Below are 19668 nucleotides of genomic sequence, written 5' to 3'. Positions count from 1 at the left end.
CTTGTATTTCATACATTACCCTGTTTATATTTTCTTTTCCTCTCTTATTTTCTTTTTATTTATTTAAAGGTGTAACCCGCCAAGATCGTTTGTGCTTTTTTTTTTGTTTTCTTTGAGGCATGGAATCAACCAGCTCCCAACCGACATCGAATCAGCGACCAACCGGCATTACCCGTGTAGAGGACAAATATCTCATTGATGAGGATGCCGTTGTCGGTCGTGGGGCGTGGAGTGTGGTGAAGCGGTGTACGCCAATTGCACCGTATACACCACCAGGGTCTACGCCAGATATGAAAATTGTTGTGAAAATCATTGAAAAAGAGTACCTCATATCGCTAACCAAAGGCAATGTAGAACGGGCCATGGCTGAAGTAAAGCGAGAAATTGATGTACTGCGACACATTCCTCCGCATGAAAATGTTGTGACATTTTTAGAGTACATTGAAACAGAAAAGGAGTTTCTCCTATTTTTTGAGGAAGTACAGTGTGGAGACTTATGTGAAATTATTCTTCAGTCATCTGAGGGAAAACTCTCAGAGGAAAAATCGAAGTTGTACACATACCAAATTATTAAAGCGGTTTTGCATTGTCATATTCATGATGTCATCCATCGTGATATCAAGCCGGAGAATCTGCTTGTTAGCAATGATGATAATATTAAATTGACTGATTTTGGTCTTGCTAAACGATCAAAAGGTGTATGTACATCAGCTGAACCAAGAGATCCTTTGGATCCTGTCGCTTTATTTATGGAATATCCAGGTGCTGAGCGACTTATCGGGAAGCGTGTTGTTTGTTCTGATGTCATTGGAACCCCTCGCTATGGTTCACCTGAGATGTTTTATGCTAAATTTACCCAAACACACTATGATGGGTTTAAAGCGGATACATGGTCTGTGGGAGTTGTGACATATATTACTCTTTCTGGAAGTTTCCCTTATTCTGCAGCAGCCCATGCACCAGAAAAAGAAGTATTTCGTACAATTATGGATACTGTACTTCCAGTACCTCCGGGTATGTCTCCCATCGCACTTGATTTTGTTCAACGACTTCTTAATAAAGATCCTCATAAACGTATTTCACTATATGATGCCTTGGGACATCCATGGCTTGAAGGTGTTGCTCAAACTCGAGAATCTGTTATGGTACCAAGAATACTTGAAACTTTTACATCTGCAGAGATGTTACAAGCGTGTAAAATGTTTAACAAAGAGGCTCAATCGTTACATCAATGTATTCGACTCTTACAACGCGAAAATCAACGTCTTCGGGATGAACAAGAAAAATGGGAAGAAGCGGTATCTTCTCGAGACAGAGATGCACATCGTACGAGTACTCCACGACGCGCTGAGACACCGTCAGGTACTTCTCGCGCACGAACTACTCGTACACCTGGTGCCTCAAGTTCTTTGCGTGTTACCTCACCTGCAAGAACTGGAGTACGACCTGGACGTAGTAGTTTTACTAACGAAAGTTCTAATGGTTCGGTGCGACGTCCATCGGCGCACCGAATCAGTGCGCGAAGTCCTCTTGCACGGAGTGCGGCAAGTACTGTTCGACGAGGGACTCCACTGCGTGCGGGTGGAACAACGCCAATACGAGCTGGTACTCCATCGCGTACAACTGGAAGATCCACATCTGCTGCACGAGGTGTATCTCGTCCTGCCAATAATGGCGTGCCATCTACACCAGTTGCTCAGCGTGCCTCTACACCAGGTCGAACAGGAACACGCTCTACAACCCCATCTCGTTCATCGATGGTAAGTCATGTTACATCGGCGAAAGAGTTAAATGTAGGAGAAACCGTTACATATAAGGGATACCGAGCTGTTGTTCGTTTTAATGGCCCAACTGCGTTTGGGGCTGGGATCTGGATAGGATTAGAGATGATGGAAGGGAATGAAGGAACCAACGATGGTTCATCCTTTATTGATAAGAAGCAGTACTTTACATGTCCCAAAGGAAAGGGCGTCTTTGTACGAGCATCACAGGTGAAGAAACTGTAGTTTGTCGTCTCCAGATGGATTCAAAAAAAAAAAAAAAAAAAAAAAAGAGGCAGAATAAAATGAAGGAAGAAATTTTAAGAGATAAGCAAAACAAACGCTATTGGATTTTTTTCTTTGTAGTTTTGCTTGTAGATTTCTTGCCCTAGAGTTAGAGAGAAATTATGTGTTTGTGTGTGTGTGTGTTTGTGTGAACGAGAGAGAAACAAAAAGATTGTGCGCAGAGGTAACGAGAGATCATTGTATATGCCTTCGGCGAATTTGTAACTCTGTATCTTTATCCTTCCGAAAGAAGGAAAGAGGAGGAAAAGTAAGAGAGAGAAATATATAAGAGTGAGGGAAGGAGGTGTTTTATTCCTTGTCTTTTTTTTTTCTTTCTTCTGTGCCTCGTTTTCTTTCAACAGGATTTTGACCGTCAGTGCGTTCTTTTTTCTTTGTGTCTCCTGCTTTTGTTTGTTCTAAGAGGGAGGATGCGAAGGAGTCCAAAAAAGAAAAAAATAAAAGAAAAAGGAAACTCCAGTCTCCCTTATTTTTTTTTCGCATTTGTGTTCATTTTTTTCTTCTTCTTCCCTCATTGTTCTTCTTTTACTTTTCTCTTGTGTTTTTCTTTTTGTTTATATTTGACAATGACGAAAACAAAAAACTCATCTGTAATAATAGTTATAAGGGTGGTGTTGGTGTATCGTAGTGTGATACAGCAACAGAGGCAGTTGTATCCTTCTACCGCTTTGGTATTACCCATATTAAACAGATAATATGGCGCTAGAAGAAGGCGAAACTCTTTCCCGGGCGGTCCAGCAGCTGCGTCGGGCTTGTAGTGATGTCTCTAGCGCTACCGCCGAGTTAGGAACTGCGCGGGATATAATGGCGCGCGAGAAGTTGCGTCAAGCTCGTCTACTTGCCACACAATGTGAGGAAAAAGTCTCTGGTATTCTCTCGACGTGTGTGGGGCCGGAGATGATTGCTCTTCGGGGGCAATTCCAATCTGGGAAGTCAGAGTTTGATTTACTTAATAAGGAGGCCACAGGAAGGGAAAGACAGACCTGGCGTTCTGGTGTTCAAGCCGATGTTTTAGTAGGAAGAGGAGAAGGAGGAGGAGAAGTGGGAAAGGGTGAATCACTTGCTGTGTATGAGCCTGTGAGGGCACAGGAAATAAAAACTGTTGACATGTCAGAGTTTCACGCAGAGGAGGCGCTTCAACGTGAAAAGCTGCTTGGAGTGAGAGAAATTGAAGGCAATATGATGGATCTGAGGACTACATATCTAGAGTTTAATGACCTTGTGCAGCATCAGCAGACCAATCTTGACATGATGACAGAGAATGTTTCTTCTACACAGACGTATGTGGAAAAGGGAAGAAGTGAGATTAAAGTTGCTTCCAGACGTCAACGTTGTGGGAGAAAAATGTTGTGTGCCATTGCTGGTGTTCTTGTTACTGTTATTATCGTCGTCATTGTAGTGGTTGTTGTTCTCAAGCGTTTAAGTAAAGCAAAGTGAGTATTTGTGCAAAAAGAAGTTATGAAGGGTTTCTCGAACCGCTTTTTTTTCCCTTTTCACTTTATTGTTTTTCTCTCTTATTTATCTCGGTATTGCGAAATTACTTATATCGTTGGCTGATTCTAGGCGTGTCTCATTATGATAATTATATTATTCTCCAATTTGAGCTCTTTTGCTACACTATGAGAAATATTTGTGTTCTATCGTGCAAAAAAAAAAAAGAAAAAGAAAAAGATGGTTCTGTGAACTGTTTTTTCTTTGTTTATTTACTGCTGAATAAGTGAAAATCCTCATTCTGCATTTTTTTTTCTTTTTGTTTCTTTTCCTAGTTTGTTTTGTATTCTGTAGATTATTCAAGAAAAAAAAAGAACAAAATAAAAGAAATAAGAAAACGTTTCCAACAGCATTCTTACTTCTTCTTTGATACCCCACTCTAATGAACTTTTTGGGAGAGAACCAACAACAAGAACAATCTCAAGATGGACACAATACCCCTCTTGAGAGCAGTGAACAGAAGTCATCCGTTATGCAGAATCAAAATTCGGATCCATTCTTTAATGAATATACTCCTGCACCCGTAAGTGAAACCCAAGGGGAGAAGAAGCATTCTTCTCGGGTGCCAACCTCAGCTTCACGGGATGGTAGTGCAGATGATTTTTTTGGATCCACAGAGACAAAAAATGTTCCAGAAGATCCAATTGTGGCTCTAACCTCCACTGGTACTGCGTCTACTACTACTACTACTGCGGCATTGGCTGCAAAACCAGAAAATATAAACGGTGGCAAAGTGTTGGAAGCGGCAAAGAAGGAAATCCAAGCTAGGACAGCAAACATTGACGCCAAGACAAAGGAGAAGGAAGAAAAAATTATAAGTGCTGCAGAACTCTACCTAAAAGAGGAGAACGCCAAACATGCAGAGAAATTGAAGCAGGTAAAGGCTGAACACATACGTCAACAAAAAAGTGAAGAGACAAAACGAAATGAATTTAAGAAAAGTGGAGCGGTTTGGAGTGGTGTGGCGTTACTGACAGATTTGAGTAAAGCTAACAAGTTCTCCAAGGGCACCGAACGTATGAGAAATATTCTAATCAGGTTGGGTGAAATGAAGAATGTATAGGCTGGTATTTTGCCTCATTCTGTTAGCGTAATCAATTGAATTGTATTGGGCTTACTGCAAACAAGGAAAAAAAAAGAAATTCAGTTGTACGAGGAATCCACACATCCTCCCTTCTTCCTTGCCTCCCTCTTCTTTTTTTTTGCTTGAGTTCCCTCTTCAACATGTAGGAGTCATTGTTCCCACCGTTCTTGTCTTTTCTTTTGTTTTATATCCTTTTTTATCGTGTTATACCTCTTATTTATTTTTCTTATTTAATGTTCCTTTTTTCCCCTTCTCCCTTTCTTCTTTTTCTCTTCCTGTGTATTTGCCTTTTATTAAGATCTTAATTTTCTCCGACTGAGAATGCGCGGGGGCAGAGGCGGAGGCCGCGGCGGCGGCGGTGGTCGTGGCGGCGGCGGTGGTCGTGGCGGCGGCGGTGGTCGTGGCGGCGGCGGCGGTCGCGGGGGATTCGGCGGTCGAGGAGCCGGCGGAAGAGGCGGTCGAGGAGCCGGTGGGAGAGGCGGTCGAGGAGCCGGTGGGAGAGGCGGAGCGGCCGCAGTGCGCGGCAACGTCTTCCAGCCACATGCTCGCATGCGTGGGTGCTACCTGCTGGCCGGTAAGGACACACTCGCTACCAAGTCTCTCGTACCAGGCGTATCCATCTACGGCGAAAAGCGTCTCAGTGGCACCACCGCCGGCGAGACGGAGTCGTGCGAGTTCCGTGTGTGGAACCCCTACCGCTCAAAGCTGGCAGCGGCTATTTACTCCGGCGTCGCGCAGATCTATATGGAACCTGGGTCTACTGTCCTCTATCTAGGGGCTGCGAGTGGAACTACCGTTAGTCACGTCTCAGACTTGGTGGGGCCAGAAGGTGTGGTATATGCAGTTGAATTCTCTCACCGCAGTGGGCGCGATCTTGAGGAAATGACAAAACGCCGTAATAATATTGTCCCTATTTTGGAAGACGCACGGTATCCACAAAAGTACCGCATGTTGATTCCACGATTGGTGGACTGTATCTTCATGGACGTTGCTCAACCTGACCAGGCGCGTATCCTAGCTCTGAATGCGCAACATTTTCTTAAGGATAATGGTGGTTTTGTAATTTCTATCAAAGCTAATTGTATTGATTCTACTGCAGATCCTCCTACAGTATTCGCCTCTGAAGTACAGAAGCTTAAGGAATCCGGTCTAAGGCCCAAGGAGCAGGCTTCCCTAGAGCCTTTTGAGCGTGATCACGCAGTTGTTACTGGGTTTTATAAATCTCCACCAAAGTAGGTCACAATATTTGTTCCACGGTTGCTGCTGGTGTCTCTTTTTTTTCTTGGGCACCGGCGCAATATACGTCTTAAAAAAACAAGAAGGAAAAAAAAAAGAGGAAGCGAGAGAGTGAGGGGGATGTCCATAACGCTAAAAAAAAGAAATAACACGTTAAACAGAAATCGAAAAGTAAGATGAAGGAAAAAAGAAAAGGAGTGAGAAAAACATAAGCAAATCCGTAACGCACTGGTAATAGGGTAAGCCAGTAATACTCTTGTGATTCTCTTCTATGGTTTTTTTTTAAGGGAATTGTTTAATAAATTTTTTTCTCTTCATTTTTTTTTCTCTTTATTTCACGTTTTTAGCTTTTTATTTTGGCATAGGAAAGTAAGTCTTTGAAAAATAAGTATTCCTTATGATACCACGGGCTGCACAAATACGCCAGCAGCAGGCCAATGAACGACGCGCTAAGCTGGAAGAAAGTGCTGCACGTGCTGCCAGAGAAGATATATTTGCTCGACATAATGGTATGCGTGGGGTACATGGAGTAAGTTCACGCTTTGCTAACACCAATCGATACTCACGGCGTGATCCCAACCGTGGTATTATAACACAAGCAGAGTGGAATGCTTTGGTGGAGGCACATGAAGATTCAGGTCTTAAGTTTCGGATTTTCTTTTTCGTATTTGTACTTTTTGCTATTCTTTTATTGTCCTTTGCAAAGTATGATGTTGAATTTAATCTCGAACCACCACAGATAGAAAGTGGAAAAGGTTTTGGAGAAGTTTCTTCTACCTCTAGTGGGGGTATTAGTACTGAAGAATTGGAAAAGTATTATCAAACACTAGGTGTAAAAGGAAGGCTTCGAGGTGAGGAGAAAAATGTTGAAAATGCCGACTATGATGCTGACAAGGAACGTCGAAGAGAAAATTTTCGTGTTCGAAAAGAAATTCGTCAAGCTCTTAAAAGACACGAAAAGGAACGTGGTCAACTTGTTCACTGTGGACGTGCCTGTGAGGCTAAAAATCAACAAGTTAATTTGGCTTATAATCGACTCGCTTCTCAAGTTGACCGCGAGCTCTATGGTGTTTTATTGGATGCTAAGGATACTAAATCAAAAAGGTCTTTGGATGCCGCAGAACTAAAAAAGGCGTATGAAGCTAAGAAAAAGCAAGTGGAGGAAAATGAAAAAGATGAAGAAGATAAGGAAATGGCTTTAGAAGAGCTAAAGGATGCCTATGATATTCTTGTTAATCCAGAAGCTCGAAATTATTATCTTCTGTATGGGATGAAGCCTCCAGAGCATATGCGTCACATCAGCTCTAGAAGCGGAGGTTGGGGACAGGAACTTACCCTTGGTACGTACAAGTATCGTATTATATTGGCATGGCTTGACTTTTCACACGATTACATTGGACTTTGGGGAGAAACAGCTGTGCTAATCGCCGCTTTAGCCTTTGTACTTTCACGTATTCCTATTGCCTTAAAGCAGTCCCAACGTTTATTAGATGAACTGGAGTGGGAAGGTGTAGTAGAAGAATCCGAACGAGCTGGACGAAAAGAAACTAATGCTACAGATAAACAATAATTCTCTATATATTTTCATTTTTGTTTTGATGATATTATCTAGCTATCTATCTATCTATCTATTTATCTCTCTCTCTCTCTCTATATATATATATATATATATATATATATATATATATATTGCTACTAATATAGGGTGAGTCTGAGCCTCTTTTGCTTACGCGTGTGCGATTATTTAGAGGTCTATATAATAGAACTTTGTGAGAGATTAAGAAATATTCATACATATTCTTCTGTGATTGACTATTGTGTCGCCTTTTGTGTTTCATTTGTTTTACATATAACTTTTTTTACCCCTACACCATGTTTTTTTTACTTATTTTATTTCCACGAAATAATTACACCGATAAGGACTTGTTTTTCTAGATTGTATAATCTCCATATGCAGAAGCAGCCAGACTATTACGCCCTTCTGGGAGTACCCAGAACGGCCTCCAAGGATGGTATTCGAGAAGCCTACAAAGTAAAGGCGCTAGAGTTGCACCCAGACAAAAACCCCGAGGGCGAAGCGGTATTTAAATTGGTGGTGAACGCATATCATATACTCCGTTCACCTACAAAGCGGAGGAAGTACGATCAGGAAATGGCCTTGCGCGATGGTCGAAGGCCACCACCATCTCAACCGCCAATGGGGCGATACGGTCATAAACCAAATACTGGTAATAATGCAAGTCCAATGAGACCAAACCCTGCACCCTCATTCAGTGATGGTGCTTCCAGAAAGTTTAATGATGAAAAGTTGTTTGAAGATATTTACAAGCAATATCAAAAGGGGACCTACGGGGGTACTGCACCTACCAGTAAAGATACAAAAGAAGGCTTCCGTGGCGGTGGTGGTAATCAGTTGAGTTTCGCAGAATGGTTCAAAAAGAAACAGGAAGAGCTTAGACAGGCAGAAGAAATATTCAAGGCCAAGCTAGATTACGCAAAAAAACTAGAAGTTGAGGAAAAGCAGCGGGCTGAAGAGTGGCGTATATTGCAACAACGCAGGGAGCGAGAGCGGGAAGAAGAACTAGAACGTGCTCGAGCTCAACGAGAATGGGAAGGGGAACTTCTTCGACGAGAAAAAGAAACAGCCATGAGGAATCGTAAAGCAGAGGAAGAACGAATTAAAGTTGCTGCATATGCTGAAGTTCAAAGAAAACAACAGGAGGATATTGATTCTCATCTCAAAGAACTTGCCCGAATGAAGAAAGAATTGGAGGATGAAAGACAACGATTGGCAACAGAAAGAGAGTTGGCCCAGCAAGAATCAACAAGTCACCAGTGTGCCCGCCGTGAACGTCAACGACAGCGCGAGCTAGAAATAGCTTTAGAAATTCAAAGAGCAGAAGCAAAGGTGGAAGAAGCTCTTGCTCACCAAGCAGATTACGAGGCGTATGAAAAAGAACGCGAGGAACAACGAAAGCGTGAGGAGCAGGCCCGCTTACGTGAAGAGGAGCATCGACGTCAAACAAATCTACATGAAGAAGAGTCTCGACGTCAGGCTAACGCGGAACAGGAGGAAGCACGACGAAAGGCTTCTGAAGAACTTGATGGAAAGAGAAGAGCGATATTGGAACAAATTGTGCAAGAGCGTCAACGACATTTGGATGATGTGGAGGCTATGCGACGCGAAACAGACCGCATTGAAGCAGAAATGCAGGCAAAGCTTGATGCTTTGAGGGAAGCGAAGCGCTCTGGGCAGCCGATAAATTTGGACGAATGGAAACTGTAGAAGTGTCCACCGACTCTTTACCACCGTCAAACTATGTGATAAGTTTTCAAATACGGTGGGCTTGGCGCCCGCTGCTGTTCATTTTTTCATTTTTTTCTTTTTTTTCTTTTCTCTTTTTTCCCATTCTTATTGATGTAACAAAGTCAAGACCTTTTTGCTTTTATTATTTATATATTCATACAATATATATACATGTATATGTATATATATCTACAATTGTATGACTTGGCATTCGGTGATCAGATGCGGGCACCAAGGGCGCAACGGTAAACAAGTATACTTTATGCATCCCTTACTGACTCGAGCATATGGTGGCAGTGGACTCAGGCAAAAAACAGCCCATGTTGATAATGTGGTCTGTTTTTCTCATTTCGTTGTAATTTTTTTTTAGTCTCTGTGTAGGGTTCTTTCTTTTTTTTCTTGGATTATATGATTTTTTTTTGTTCTTTCTTTGGTATGTTCAAATACAGGTAAAAGAAATATAAGCTTGGCGAATTAAAGCGATATCATGTACGGTGGCTACGGTGGTGCAATGTCCTCTATGTACGGTGGCTACGGTGGTGCAATGCCCTCTATGTACGGTGGATTGGGAGCTGGAATGTCCTCTATGTACGGTGGCTACGGTGGTGCAATGCCCTCTATGTACGGTGGATTGGGAGCTGGAATGTCCTCTATGTACGGTGGATTGGGAGCTGGAATGACAGGTAACATGCTTGGCGGAGGAATGACAGGGGACAGAAGCGGAGGAACATTAGTGCCTAACGGAGAAAATACGAACAGTTTACTTCCACCTCAGAGCGATCAGCCGCCGGTTAGACTTCCAGCCAATGGTTCTATTGATGAATCTCCAAAAGAACGACGAGCTAGAATCCGTCAGGAACGGATGAGAGAGAAAGAAGCTATTGAGAAACACCGTCAACAGAAAAGGCAGTTTGCAATACATTCAACTATAGAAGTAGCTGGGCATGTACTACAAATATTAATTCAAGTTATGAGGTCAGGCCTTGAACTTTTTGGTGTTGGATTTGGTACATATTATAGCATTAAAGCTCTAAAGGCTCTTATCAAAAGTCAAGAAAACTCCATTCCACGTTCTGCTGTACAGAAAACCGTTATACAAGGAAATGAAGAAGTTTTCAAAAACAGTGGAATTCCCAAGAATAATAAGTGGAAGATATGGTTGTTAATTACTATGTTGTTCTTAACATTAGAATCATTATATAATGTGCTTCAGCGTTCACGTAACTCTCAGGGACGGCGAGCGATTAACCGTGATCAATCTGATATGCTTCTCACAGATGAGGATGAAGAATTGCAGGAAAGTCTCGACGAGAATAGTGAGTTTAGTAGTGACGATGAAAGCTCAGTGAACTCTACATTGTCAGTAAGGGATATCTGTGATAGTACAAATGTAAAGGGGAGATCAAACAAACGTGTTTTTGTAGCCGTATTTGACTATGAATCTCCAGAGAGAGATGGTTTCCTTGGATTTAAGGCAGGAGATCGTTTCGTCATTGAAGACTATGCAGAAAATGGATGGTGTGAAGCCATTGTTGTGGATGGTGCGGAAAGAATGACACGTAAAGGCCTAGTTCCTGGTAACTTTCTACGAGTTCTGGAGGGTGAAACAAAATTGTAATATCAATTGCCTTATTTGAACATTTTTTTTTCTCCAGATAAATGACCCGCAAAGGATGAAAGGAATTCTCTTCTTTTTTTCTCTGTTTAATCACTGGTGTCACTCTGTATAACACTCAGAATCTCTATATGGGTTTGGAACAGAAGAAGAAAGTGGAAAGAGAAGAAGAATGAGAATGATAAGGATCGAGAATGGAGGAAAATAAAAATAAAATGAGGTTCTTCTCTTACTTTTTGCCATTACAATATTCAGACACAGGTATTATACTACATATTCTTTCTTTATCTTTCACTGATCCTTATCTTTTTTTTTCTTCTTCTTCTTATTATTATTATCCTTATTAGCCACTTGTCGAAGAGATACCGCACAAAAATGGCTGACGCCCAACCCGCTCCTGCTGGTGAACAGCGTGGCTTCGGCCGTGGTCGTGGAGGCCGCGGTGGTCGTGGCGGTCGTGGAGGCCGCGGCGGCGCCAACGAGGAAAAGGACTGGGTCCCATGCACAAAGTTGGGTCGCCTCGTGAAGGAGCAGAAGATCACCTCCCTCGAGGAGATTTTTCTCTTCTCTATGCCCATCAAGGAGCACCAGATTGTGGACCAACTGATCAAGGAGAGCGATCTGCGTGATGAGATGATGCTTATCTTCCCCGTGCAGAAGGCCACATCCGCCGGTCAGCGTACACGCTTCAAGGCGTTCAACGTTGTTGGTGATGGCAACGGACACATCGGCGTTGGCGCGCGTGTCGGCAAGGAGGTGTCACTCGCCATTCGTGCTTCCATGATTGCGGCGAAGCTGAACATCGTCCCCGTGCGCCGTGGCTACTGGGGTAACAAGATTGGTGAGCCACACACGATCCCAATGAAGGTGACCGGTAAGTGCGGTTCTGTCGCCGTCCGCCTCGTCCCTGCACCACGTGGTACTGGCATCGTTGCGGCACCCGTCCCAAAGAAGATTCTCGAGTTCGCCGGTGTGGAGGATGTGTACACCAGCTCCTGTGGCAAGACCCGCACACGTGGCAACTTCATTATGGCAACCTTCTACGCTCTGCGCAAGACGTACGGTTTCTTGACACCCGACCTCTGGGCAGAGACAGAGGTGTCCCGCGACCCCACTGATGAGCACTCAGAGTTTCTCGCCATGGGTGGCAAGATGATCGCCGCGTAAAGGGATCTCCCGACGACACTTTGGTTTCCGTTATTTTTCTTTTATTTTTGTGTTCCTGTTTTTAAAAAAAAAAGTTTTTTTTTTTGTCTTCTATAAATCGTACAATCGAGGGTTGTGTCTGTTTTTTTTTTTATATTATTTTGTATTTCTTGTTTCTCATTGCCAAACATATTGCTCTTGTTTTCTTTCTTCTCCCCCTTTCTCTCTCTCTTCTCGTTATAACAAGAAAAACAAAACTAATTTGTAGAAAATTTGGTAACTTCTAAATGAACTCCAAGGGTAAGGGTGCAACCACAAAGGATGACTATAAAGGAGCTAGTCGCCCGCGTCCTCCAAGGGACGAAAACCAGAAGCCCCCGTTGGGTGATCACAAAAAAAAGGTGCCTGTAGGACGTACGACGGCAGAGATACAGCCCAAGCGAACACTTGCAGCTAACGGCCCCTTGGTGCAACAGAAGCCCCGGGCGGCTACAACCACCAGTTGGGTCAAGGGAGGTAGTTCACTTTCTTTTGCCGATATCGTGAGAAAGAAAGCTGAGAATGTGGTTCCCACTCCTCCTGTGGAACAAACTGAAGAACCTGCCGTAGTGCAGGTGGAAGAAGCTGTTGTAGAAGTATCACAAGAGGTTCAAGAAGAAGAACCTATAAATGTTCATCCCTTAAACAGTGAAAATGAAGATATAAGTTACGATGCAATGCAGCAGGATTCTGCCATTGCGGACGCTATTCCGGCTCCTCCAGTAAAGGTAATTGAGGATGTTCCTGCTATTAAGTACTACGTACTTGAAATCGATCGAATTATGGAGGACTCCGTATTACTCCCACCGCGTGCCACTACGATTGCCGATGAACACGCTGGTGCCTATGTTTTCTCTGGACAGTCTGGTAAACCTCCTACCCCACCTGTCGCTCAGGTTCAGCAGCAGTTTTATCGTCCTGAAACGACGACTGTTCGTCCTTTTGCTGGAATGGGTGCGATACCTGATATCAACCGAGCTTCTCATTGGAATGCGCAACCAGCTCACTCAGTTGATTACTCAAATGTTAATTGGGCTCTACAAGATCGTGGTCAGAGAACTTTTCATCAGTCCTTGCAGTACAATTCCTATCCAGCACCGGTGCAGCCACAAGCACAGCGAAACTTTATTCCTCCTCCTGTCAACAGAACACGACAAAATGAGGTTCCAGAAACGTCTCTTCGTGCCTTTCGTGACGCTGCTGCATTCAATCGCCACCCAGGTAATGGAGGAGGTGTTTGGTAAACTGTTTCCCTCCTCCTTTTTGGGGGCGGGCTCTCATAAAAAAATAAAAAAAAACAAGAAAAAACGAAAGAATTTTAACAAAAAAAGAGAGAAAGAAGAATGGGACAAATTATTGTTTCCCTTCTGCTGTGACCGTCCTTTTTTTTTTTTTTAAATGCCTAATTAAAAAAAAAAAATATGAGGATCAAGTGATACTTAAATTTTCTTGAACACTGCCGAAGAGGTATTTTTTTTTTTTGGTGCATCTCAATCTGTACTTGAGAAGAAGCGAAAAAAAACGAAACCTTCTCTCCGCCACTCCGCTACTCTGTCTTTTTGTTTTTTTTCTCTATCTCTGTGCGTTTGTGTGTATGTGCGTTCTAAGGTGGGGTTGGGTGTAAAATGTTTTTTTTTTTTCCTGTTCTTCCTTTCTCATTTATTGGATGTGTTGGTTTCGTGGAGTTCACTCTATTTCAAGTGAGGAAAGGGAATAGTGAGTGAGATAGGGTGGTGGTGAAAGGATGGAGTATATTCCTAGTAGTGATGGTCTAATGCGCTCAACGCTGCGTGAAACCATTAAGCGCATCCGCCGTATTCGCGCCAAGGCTGGTCGTGAAGATGAGAAGGAAGAAGAGTCCACCGGTGATCCTCTTCGTGATTTGTCACTTGCATTTATTCGTTGTCTAAATCGCGCAAAGGAAGCTATCAAGGAACGTAATGAAGGTGTAAAACAACATGGACAGGACCGCATGTCTATTGAACAATCAAATAGTATTAGAAAAGACATACGAACATTGGAGACACTTTTGGAAGAAATGAAGAAGTTTGTAGATGACTCTGAAGCGGCGTTAGCTCGAGAAAATAAAAAGAAAAAACCAAGTAGACGAAAACTGGGACTTTTGGAAAAACAACGTGATGAACGTACAGCACAATATAAAGAATCTCTTTCTATGTTAGAACTTGTACGAGAGATGGATGTTCAGCATTTGACCCTAGAAAAAGGTGTAGATTCCACACAGGAGACACAGGTAGGACGAAAGGCACAACTTCGTGAGCAACTTCTTGCGATGCGGCGACCTCGTAAAGGTGAAAATAATCATGTTGATCCTAATGGAGATTTTGAACTACAAGACCTATCTGTAGGAGGTGGTCGTTTACAAGATCAGGAGGAGACGAAGGAGGCAATGAAGACGATTGCAGCACAGGATGCCAAAATTGATGCCGGTTTAGACCGACTTAAAGCTGGAGTGGGTCGATTACAAGATTTAGCGACAGAAATAGGAGCCCAGCTTGATATGCAAAATCAGATGTTGGATAAAACAGAGCATAAGATGGACTCACAATTGAAACAGATACGTAATATTAATCGTCGTCTCGGGAAGTTAATGAGGGAAACAAAACCTATGAATACCTTTATAAATGTCTGTTGTGTAGTACTCATCATTGCTCTTTTGGGTTTCTTCCTTGTGCAATTCAACGTTATTTGACAAAAAAAAAAAAAAAAAGAGTGAGAATGTAACATTCTTTCCTTCTTTCTTTCTCCCCCCTCATTTTATCACTCTGTTCTTTTTTTTTGCTGTTGTTGTTCTATCACTATGCTGTCATGTAGTTCGCTCGATAAGATGAAAAAATTTTTTTTATTCACTACCGTTTTAAGCACAGTGTGGCGAGCTGCTGCTATATTTTCTTTCTCCTGGCTTTCGAGTGTGTATGTTTTTGAGTGATGGTGTTTCTGCTTTCTTTCTTTTTGTTTATTCCTTTGACATATGTGAACAACTCATTCTGCTTCGTGTATATATATTTTTTCCTTGCCGTGTTTTGTTTTTTCTCTTCTCTCTTTATATAACTACAAAGAAAAAAAAAAAGGAATACGAAGTTGGGAAAACAAGAAGAAGTATAAAAAAAAGGGAAAAAAGTAGAAAGGAAAGAGGGGAACATTCATACTCAGATAAAGGGAGAAAAAAAAAATGATGAAAGCAGCCAAACGGCAGCGCGAGAGCGGCGAAAAGATACAAGAAGAAGTAAAAGCTCCTACTGAAAGTAATGGAGAAGAATCAATGATAGGTAAAATGCAGCTACAAAGAGCGACAACAGATAAACGAATGACAAACCGACAAAAATGTTTGGTTCTTGGATCCCGTAACATATCGAGTAAAGATCGTCATTTACTTTTAAATATTCGTGACCTTATGCCACATGCGCGAGAGCATGCAAAACTTGGTCGAACCCAGAATGTGGGAAATGATCTTGAGGAACTTTGTTCCCTTCACCAGTGCAATAGTACTCTTTTTTTTGAGGCTCATCGACACGATATTAGTTATCTATGGATTGCACAAGCTCCTAATGGTCCTAGTGTAAAATTACAGTTAACTAACGTTCATACAGCAGATGAAATTCGTATGGCTGGTAATTGCTTGAAATTCAGTCGACCTCTACTTCACTTTGACAGAGATTTTGAGACCCAGCCACACCTTCGAGTTGTAAAATCTCTTCTTCAAATGACATTCAATACACCACGTTATCATCCAAAGTCGAAACCCTTTATTGATCACATTCTGTGCTTTTTTTATTTGGATAATCATATTTGGGTCCGTCACTACCAAATTATTGACAGTGAACCACGGGGGTTGATGGAAATTGGACCTCGTTTCACATTGGAACCTAATGCTATTTTCAATGGCTGTTGTGGAGGTAATATAATCTGGAAGAATGTCATGGCTAAATCACCTACTGAACAACGTCGCGATAGGAAAACGCGTCGCCTTGAAAAGAATCAAGTCAACGAAACCATAAAGGCAATGTCGCAGACTCACAAGGCAATGAATCCTGCACCAGAATGCAATCCATTGGATTTGGTTTTTAAAAGCTGATAATTCAATTTAGGTTTAGACATTGAGTGCTGGCGCGCACGCCTTTTTTTTCTTTTTTTTTAGAAAAAGCAAAGTTTGGAAAAGAAAAAAGAGAAGGAATTACTCTCACGCTTCTTCATCGCATCCCCGCTTCCTCTTTTTTTGTTTTCTTTTCTTTATTGCAGACAGGCTCTTTTGAAGAGCATGGGGGTCAATAAAGAGGAAAGGAATTGAGAAAAGAGCCAAAATGAGGAAAAAAAAAAGAAAACAACCGTTTAAGTACCATAAGTGGCCGTCGTATGCCGTTTCTCTTCTTTTTTTTCTTTTGTTTTTTGGTACCTTTTGCCTTCTTTGGTTTGGCCCCCCGGCGGGAATGGGAGGGGAAAAACATAGGAATCAAAACGCAAACACGCGCTCTAAACCTTTTTTTCTTTTTCTCTCTCTCTGTGTGTGTTTTGTGTTTCGTTTTTTTTGTTTTTGTACAAAGCCTTTATGAGTGGTATCTTCTCGGATGAACAGAGTGGGCTAGAGGGTAATGTGTCACTACAACCTACCACAAAGTCGCTAAAAAGTGTTTCTTTTCACCCAAGTGCTGATTACCAGGTTCCACGAAATTCATATTCAAAGAATTATTCTAACTTTAGCGAAAGTGCTTGGGATTCTCGAGAGAGTAACTCCGGATATTTTCATGGCAAGGAAACTGATATTGATGAAGGTATTCAACACGGATACTATAAACGTCTATACCAGTTTTATGAACGATATAACCCTCAGAAATTAGATCGTGTAGGAGAGTACCTTGCAGCATACAAGGGTAAAGAGGAACAACTATTTGCAATACTTATTGGAAAGTATGGTCCAGAGCCAAATAATGGAGTAATGTGCTCTACAAATTCAGTTAACGCTAGTGAAAATGCCTCTGTAATGCATTATGTAGGAAAGCGATATAGATTTCCTACAGTTGTTACACCACAACAAGGAAATACAGATTGTGAAACTCCTTACTGGGGTAATACTACTCTTATTAGTGAACAAGATATTTTGGCCTTACTTTCTCATCTTGAAACTAGCAATGAGGAACTTCAAAAATGTTATATGGGTTTATTTGCCCAACATCCTATAAACTCATGGAATGGTATGACGTATGTCACACGTGCTGAAGGAGTTGCCCCAAGTGAGACCCCTTTTTTAGGGCATATATGGGCTGGAAACCTTGCTAGCAAAAAAGCAATGGTTTATGAAGGAACTTTATATAACCGAGTAATTTTGTACTGTACTCATGAATGTCAACATAATGGAGACCACGAACGTTGGAGATTAAGTATTTATAGTAGTGATGTAAATTCTCTTCGTCTACTTCGAGTAGTATGGGATCCTGTTGTTTCCCTTGATCCTCTTCCTGTGGGTCGTTCCTCATTTTCCCTCCATACATCTTCAGAAGGTGCCTCTTTGATGGGGTCTAGTGCTAGTTGTACTGGTTTAAGGAGTGATAATATTATAGAACCAAAACAACCCGTTATGGCTGTAACTATGGCAAATATTGTAGCATCATTGGAGAGGCTTGAAGAAAAAATATGTGGTCGTTTGGACGCATTAGACGCAAGAATTTCTTCACTGGAGTCGAGATTAACTGATACAAATAGCATTGTCTCACCTAATAATAACATATGATTTTTTTTCTTCGTGTACATACTATATATATTATATATATATATATATATATATATATATAATGTCTCTGGTAGAGAGAGAGAGAGGGAAAGAGAAAATAATAATAAATTTGTTTTGCATTAAAAATTAAAGTACTGATTTTTGGAGTATCGGATTTTTTTTTTCCTTCACTACCTTCTTTCCTTTCATCTGAGTTTCTTTTTGTTTTTCTCTTCTGCTTTTTTCTTTTTTTTCTTTTTTGGGTGGGTGGGGATCTTTTTTTATTTTATTAAGAATGAAAGGATTCTAATGCCCGAAGAGGTCCCCAATCGGAGGGTTATGGTTCACCATAAAATGGTGGGAATGCCCATTTTTGACGACCAATTTATTTGCGATACTAGCTTAGAGCTCTTTGCGGTAGTTCAAAAAATAATAAATTCTCATGGTGGAACGACCAATCAGGGCTTTCGTATGTGGCTTACTCGTGTAGAGCCAGGGCTCATTGTTCGAAATTTTCGTCAAACAATTCATGATGCCTTTTCATTGGAACATGAGGTACCATTAGCGTCAACTGTAACTGGTGAAACTATTGATTATAATGTAACTGTTTATTATGATTTTGGTGCTCTTGAAACCTCGTGTCCTTTACTGAAATTACATGTTGGATGACAGTTCTTAGGGGAAATTCTCAAAATTCTCTCAATGTACATTGTTAGATATACCTGATGAAAATTGGAATTCTTTGTTTATATGTAATGAATTCGGGACTCTTTTTAGCTTTTTATTTATTTTTTTTGTTGAACATAAATTTGTTCTGTTTTTTTTCTCGTTTATATGGTTTTCTTTTTTCTTTCTTTTTTTTATTATAATAACAAATAATAATAATAATAATAATAATAATAATAATAATAATAATAATAATAATAATAGTAATAATAATAATAGTAATAATAATAATAATAATTACTATTATTATTGTTACTATTATTTTTATTTTTATTGAAAATTTAGCAGTAGTAATATTAATACTAATATAGATAATAATAAGAATAATAGTAAATAATTATAATAATTGCTATTATACTTATTATTACTATTATTATTATAGTTACTATTACCACTACTGTAGGGGCTCTGACTCAATGGGAGGAGATGGACAGGCGCTTTCTAACAAACGAAGAGTTCTTGAAAGTTCAAAGGTATTTGTTACCGCGGATGAGTTGAGGAAAGAAGAAAGAAAAGGTTCTGATTTGATACAAACGATAAAAGAACAGAATGCCCAACGTTGGTCACATTGTACGTTGTCATTGGAGCCGTTGGAAATGCCTGTAGTATTTGATCTTTGCGGACGTTTGTACTCTAAACGAATCTTGCTAGATGATATATTAAGGAGAAAACGTCAAGCCACAGCAAAGGAGAAAAACTCAAATAATGGTATTTACATTACAAGGTTAAGTGATGTCTGTGAAATTTCAAATATAGAAGAAGGTGAAAAGGTGGTTATACGGTGTCCTTTGACAGGGTTTGACGCTTCTTATGGAATTCATACATTCGTTGGATTTTGGGGATGTGGTCATGTTCTCTGTGCCTCTTATGATACATTGATGAAATCAAACGAGACGAAATTGTTAGTTTCTACTGAGGAACCAGCTATTGTATCTTGTCCTTTTTGTGGTGAGGATAGCTTTCCAGTATCCCTGGTGCTGGGATCTAAAGATGATGAAGTTGAACAATTCAGACGGTTACGTCCCCTTCAGCGCATGTTTACTAAACGCAAACGAGACGAGAAGTAAAAAAAAAAAACAGAGAAAAGAAATATGATGACAGTTTTCATTCATAGAACACTGAGACGGTTTTTTTTTGATATATATGCTTCCTATTTTATTTATTTGATCTTTTTTTTTATTTTATTTTTATATTTTCTTTTTCTCTCTTTTTTTTTACGTTCTAAATGCGCTTTATTAT

At 40.9% G+C, this 19668-nt stretch overlaps 14 protein-coding genes across 14 annotated transcripts; all 14 read left to right on the top strand.

The window, feature by feature from the left end:
- Positions 1 to 119: 119 nt before the first annotated feature.
- LSM04_004130 (Protein kinase domain) lies at positions 120 to 2006 on the top strand (the record flags this gene model as incomplete). Its single annotated transcript, XM_067337221.1, has 1 exon — positions 120 to 2006. The coding sequence occupies one exon, from the start codon at positions 120 to 122 to the stop codon at positions 2004 to 2006; it is 1887 nt and encodes a 628-aa protein (XP_067189765.1).
- Positions 2007 to 2759: 753 nt separating this feature from the next.
- On the top strand, positions 2760 to 3500 carry LSM04_008695 (Target SNARE coiled-coil homology domain; the record flags this gene model as incomplete). The annotated part of the gene is made up of 1 exon (XM_067337219.1): positions 2760 to 3500. One exon carries the CDS (start codon positions 2760 to 2762, stop codon positions 3498 to 3500), a length of 741 nt encoding a protein of 246 aa, XP_067189973.1.
- Positions 3501 to 3936: 436 nt separating this feature from the next.
- LSM04_007606 (Clathrin light chain) lies at positions 3937 to 4617 on the top strand (the record flags this gene model as incomplete). The annotated part of the gene is made up of 1 exon (XM_067337218.1): positions 3937 to 4617. One exon carries the CDS (start codon positions 3937 to 3939, stop codon positions 4615 to 4617), a length of 681 nt encoding a protein of 226 aa, XP_067189924.1.
- Positions 4618 to 4959: 342 nt separating this feature from the next.
- Positions 4960 to 5874, top strand: LSM04_006370 (Fibrillarin; the record flags this gene model as incomplete). The annotated part of the gene is made up of 1 exon (XM_067337217.1): positions 4960 to 5874. The coding sequence occupies one exon, from the start codon at positions 4960 to 4962 to the stop codon at positions 5872 to 5874; it is 915 nt and encodes a 304-aa protein (XP_067189865.1).
- Positions 5875 to 6271: 397 nt separating this feature from the next.
- LSM04_009067 (uncharacterized protein) lies at positions 6272 to 7444 on the top strand (the record flags this gene model as incomplete). The annotated part of the gene is made up of 1 exon (XM_067337216.1): positions 6272 to 7444. One exon carries the CDS (start codon positions 6272 to 6274, stop codon positions 7442 to 7444), a length of 1173 nt encoding a protein of 390 aa, XP_067189981.1.
- Positions 7445 to 7825: 381 nt separating this feature from the next.
- Positions 7826 to 9160, top strand: LSM04_005285 (DnaJ domain; the record flags this gene model as incomplete). Its single annotated transcript, XM_067337215.1, has 1 exon — positions 7826 to 9160. One exon carries the CDS (start codon positions 7826 to 7828, stop codon positions 9158 to 9160), a length of 1335 nt encoding a protein of 444 aa, XP_067189817.1.
- A 508-nt stretch (positions 9161 to 9668) lies between these two features.
- Positions 9669 to 10799, top strand: LSM04_005329 (SH3 domain; the record flags this gene model as incomplete). The annotated part of the gene is made up of 1 exon (XM_067337214.1): positions 9669 to 10799. The coding sequence occupies one exon, from the start codon at positions 9669 to 9671 to the stop codon at positions 10797 to 10799; it is 1131 nt and encodes a 376-aa protein (XP_067189818.1).
- Positions 10800 to 11171: 372 nt separating this feature from the next.
- Positions 11172 to 11963, top strand: LSM04_004345 (Ribosomal protein S5; the record flags this gene model as incomplete). Its single annotated transcript, XM_067337213.1, has 1 exon — positions 11172 to 11963. One exon carries the CDS (start codon positions 11172 to 11174, stop codon positions 11961 to 11963), a length of 792 nt encoding a protein of 263 aa, XP_067189776.1.
- Positions 11964 to 12229: 266 nt separating this feature from the next.
- LSM04_004587 (uncharacterized protein) lies at positions 12230 to 13225 on the top strand (the record flags this gene model as incomplete). Its single annotated transcript, XM_067337212.1, has 1 exon — positions 12230 to 13225. One exon carries the CDS (start codon positions 12230 to 12232, stop codon positions 13223 to 13225), a length of 996 nt encoding a protein of 331 aa, XP_067189781.1.
- Positions 13226 to 13725: 500 nt separating this feature from the next.
- Positions 13726 to 14691, top strand: LSM04_007801 (uncharacterized protein; the record flags this gene model as incomplete). Its single annotated transcript, XM_067337211.1, has 1 exon — positions 13726 to 14691. One exon carries the CDS (start codon positions 13726 to 13728, stop codon positions 14689 to 14691), a length of 966 nt encoding a protein of 321 aa, XP_067189936.1.
- Positions 14692 to 15171: 480 nt separating this feature from the next.
- On the top strand, positions 15172 to 16074 carry LSM04_002592 (Brix domain; the record flags this gene model as incomplete). The annotated part of the gene is made up of 1 exon (XM_067337210.1): positions 15172 to 16074. One exon carries the CDS (start codon positions 15172 to 15174, stop codon positions 16072 to 16074), a length of 903 nt encoding a protein of 300 aa, XP_067189681.1.
- A 471-nt stretch (positions 16075 to 16545) lies between these two features.
- On the top strand, positions 16546 to 17724 carry LSM04_000368 (uncharacterized protein; the record flags this gene model as incomplete). The annotated part of the gene is made up of 1 exon (XM_067337208.1): positions 16546 to 17724. One exon carries the CDS (start codon positions 16546 to 16548, stop codon positions 17722 to 17724), a length of 1179 nt encoding a protein of 392 aa, XP_067189571.1.
- A 288-nt stretch (positions 17725 to 18012) lies between these two features.
- LSM04_007775 (uncharacterized protein) lies at positions 18013 to 18372 on the top strand (the record flags this gene model as incomplete). The annotated part of the gene is made up of 1 exon (XM_067337207.1): positions 18013 to 18372. The coding sequence occupies one exon, from the start codon at positions 18013 to 18015 to the stop codon at positions 18370 to 18372; it is 360 nt and encodes a 119-aa protein (XP_067189935.1).
- Positions 18373 to 18845: 473 nt separating this feature from the next.
- Positions 18846 to 19496, top strand: LSM04_003348 (Replication termination factor 2; the record flags this gene model as incomplete). The annotated part of the gene is made up of 1 exon (XM_067337206.1): positions 18846 to 19496. One exon carries the CDS (start codon positions 18846 to 18848, stop codon positions 19494 to 19496), a length of 651 nt encoding a protein of 216 aa, XP_067189713.1.
- Between the last annotated feature and the right edge of the window lie 172 nt (positions 19497 to 19668).

Source organism: Trypanosoma melophagium, assembly GCF_022059095.1.
Source record: "Trypanosoma melophagium isolate St. Kilda chromosome Unknown ctg3segment0, whole genome shotgun sequence".
NCBI classification, from domain to species: domain Eukaryota; phylum Euglenozoa; class Kinetoplastea; order Trypanosomatida; family Trypanosomatidae; genus Trypanosoma; species Trypanosoma melophagium.
This window is presented reverse-complemented; position numbering and strand designations above follow the sequence as displayed.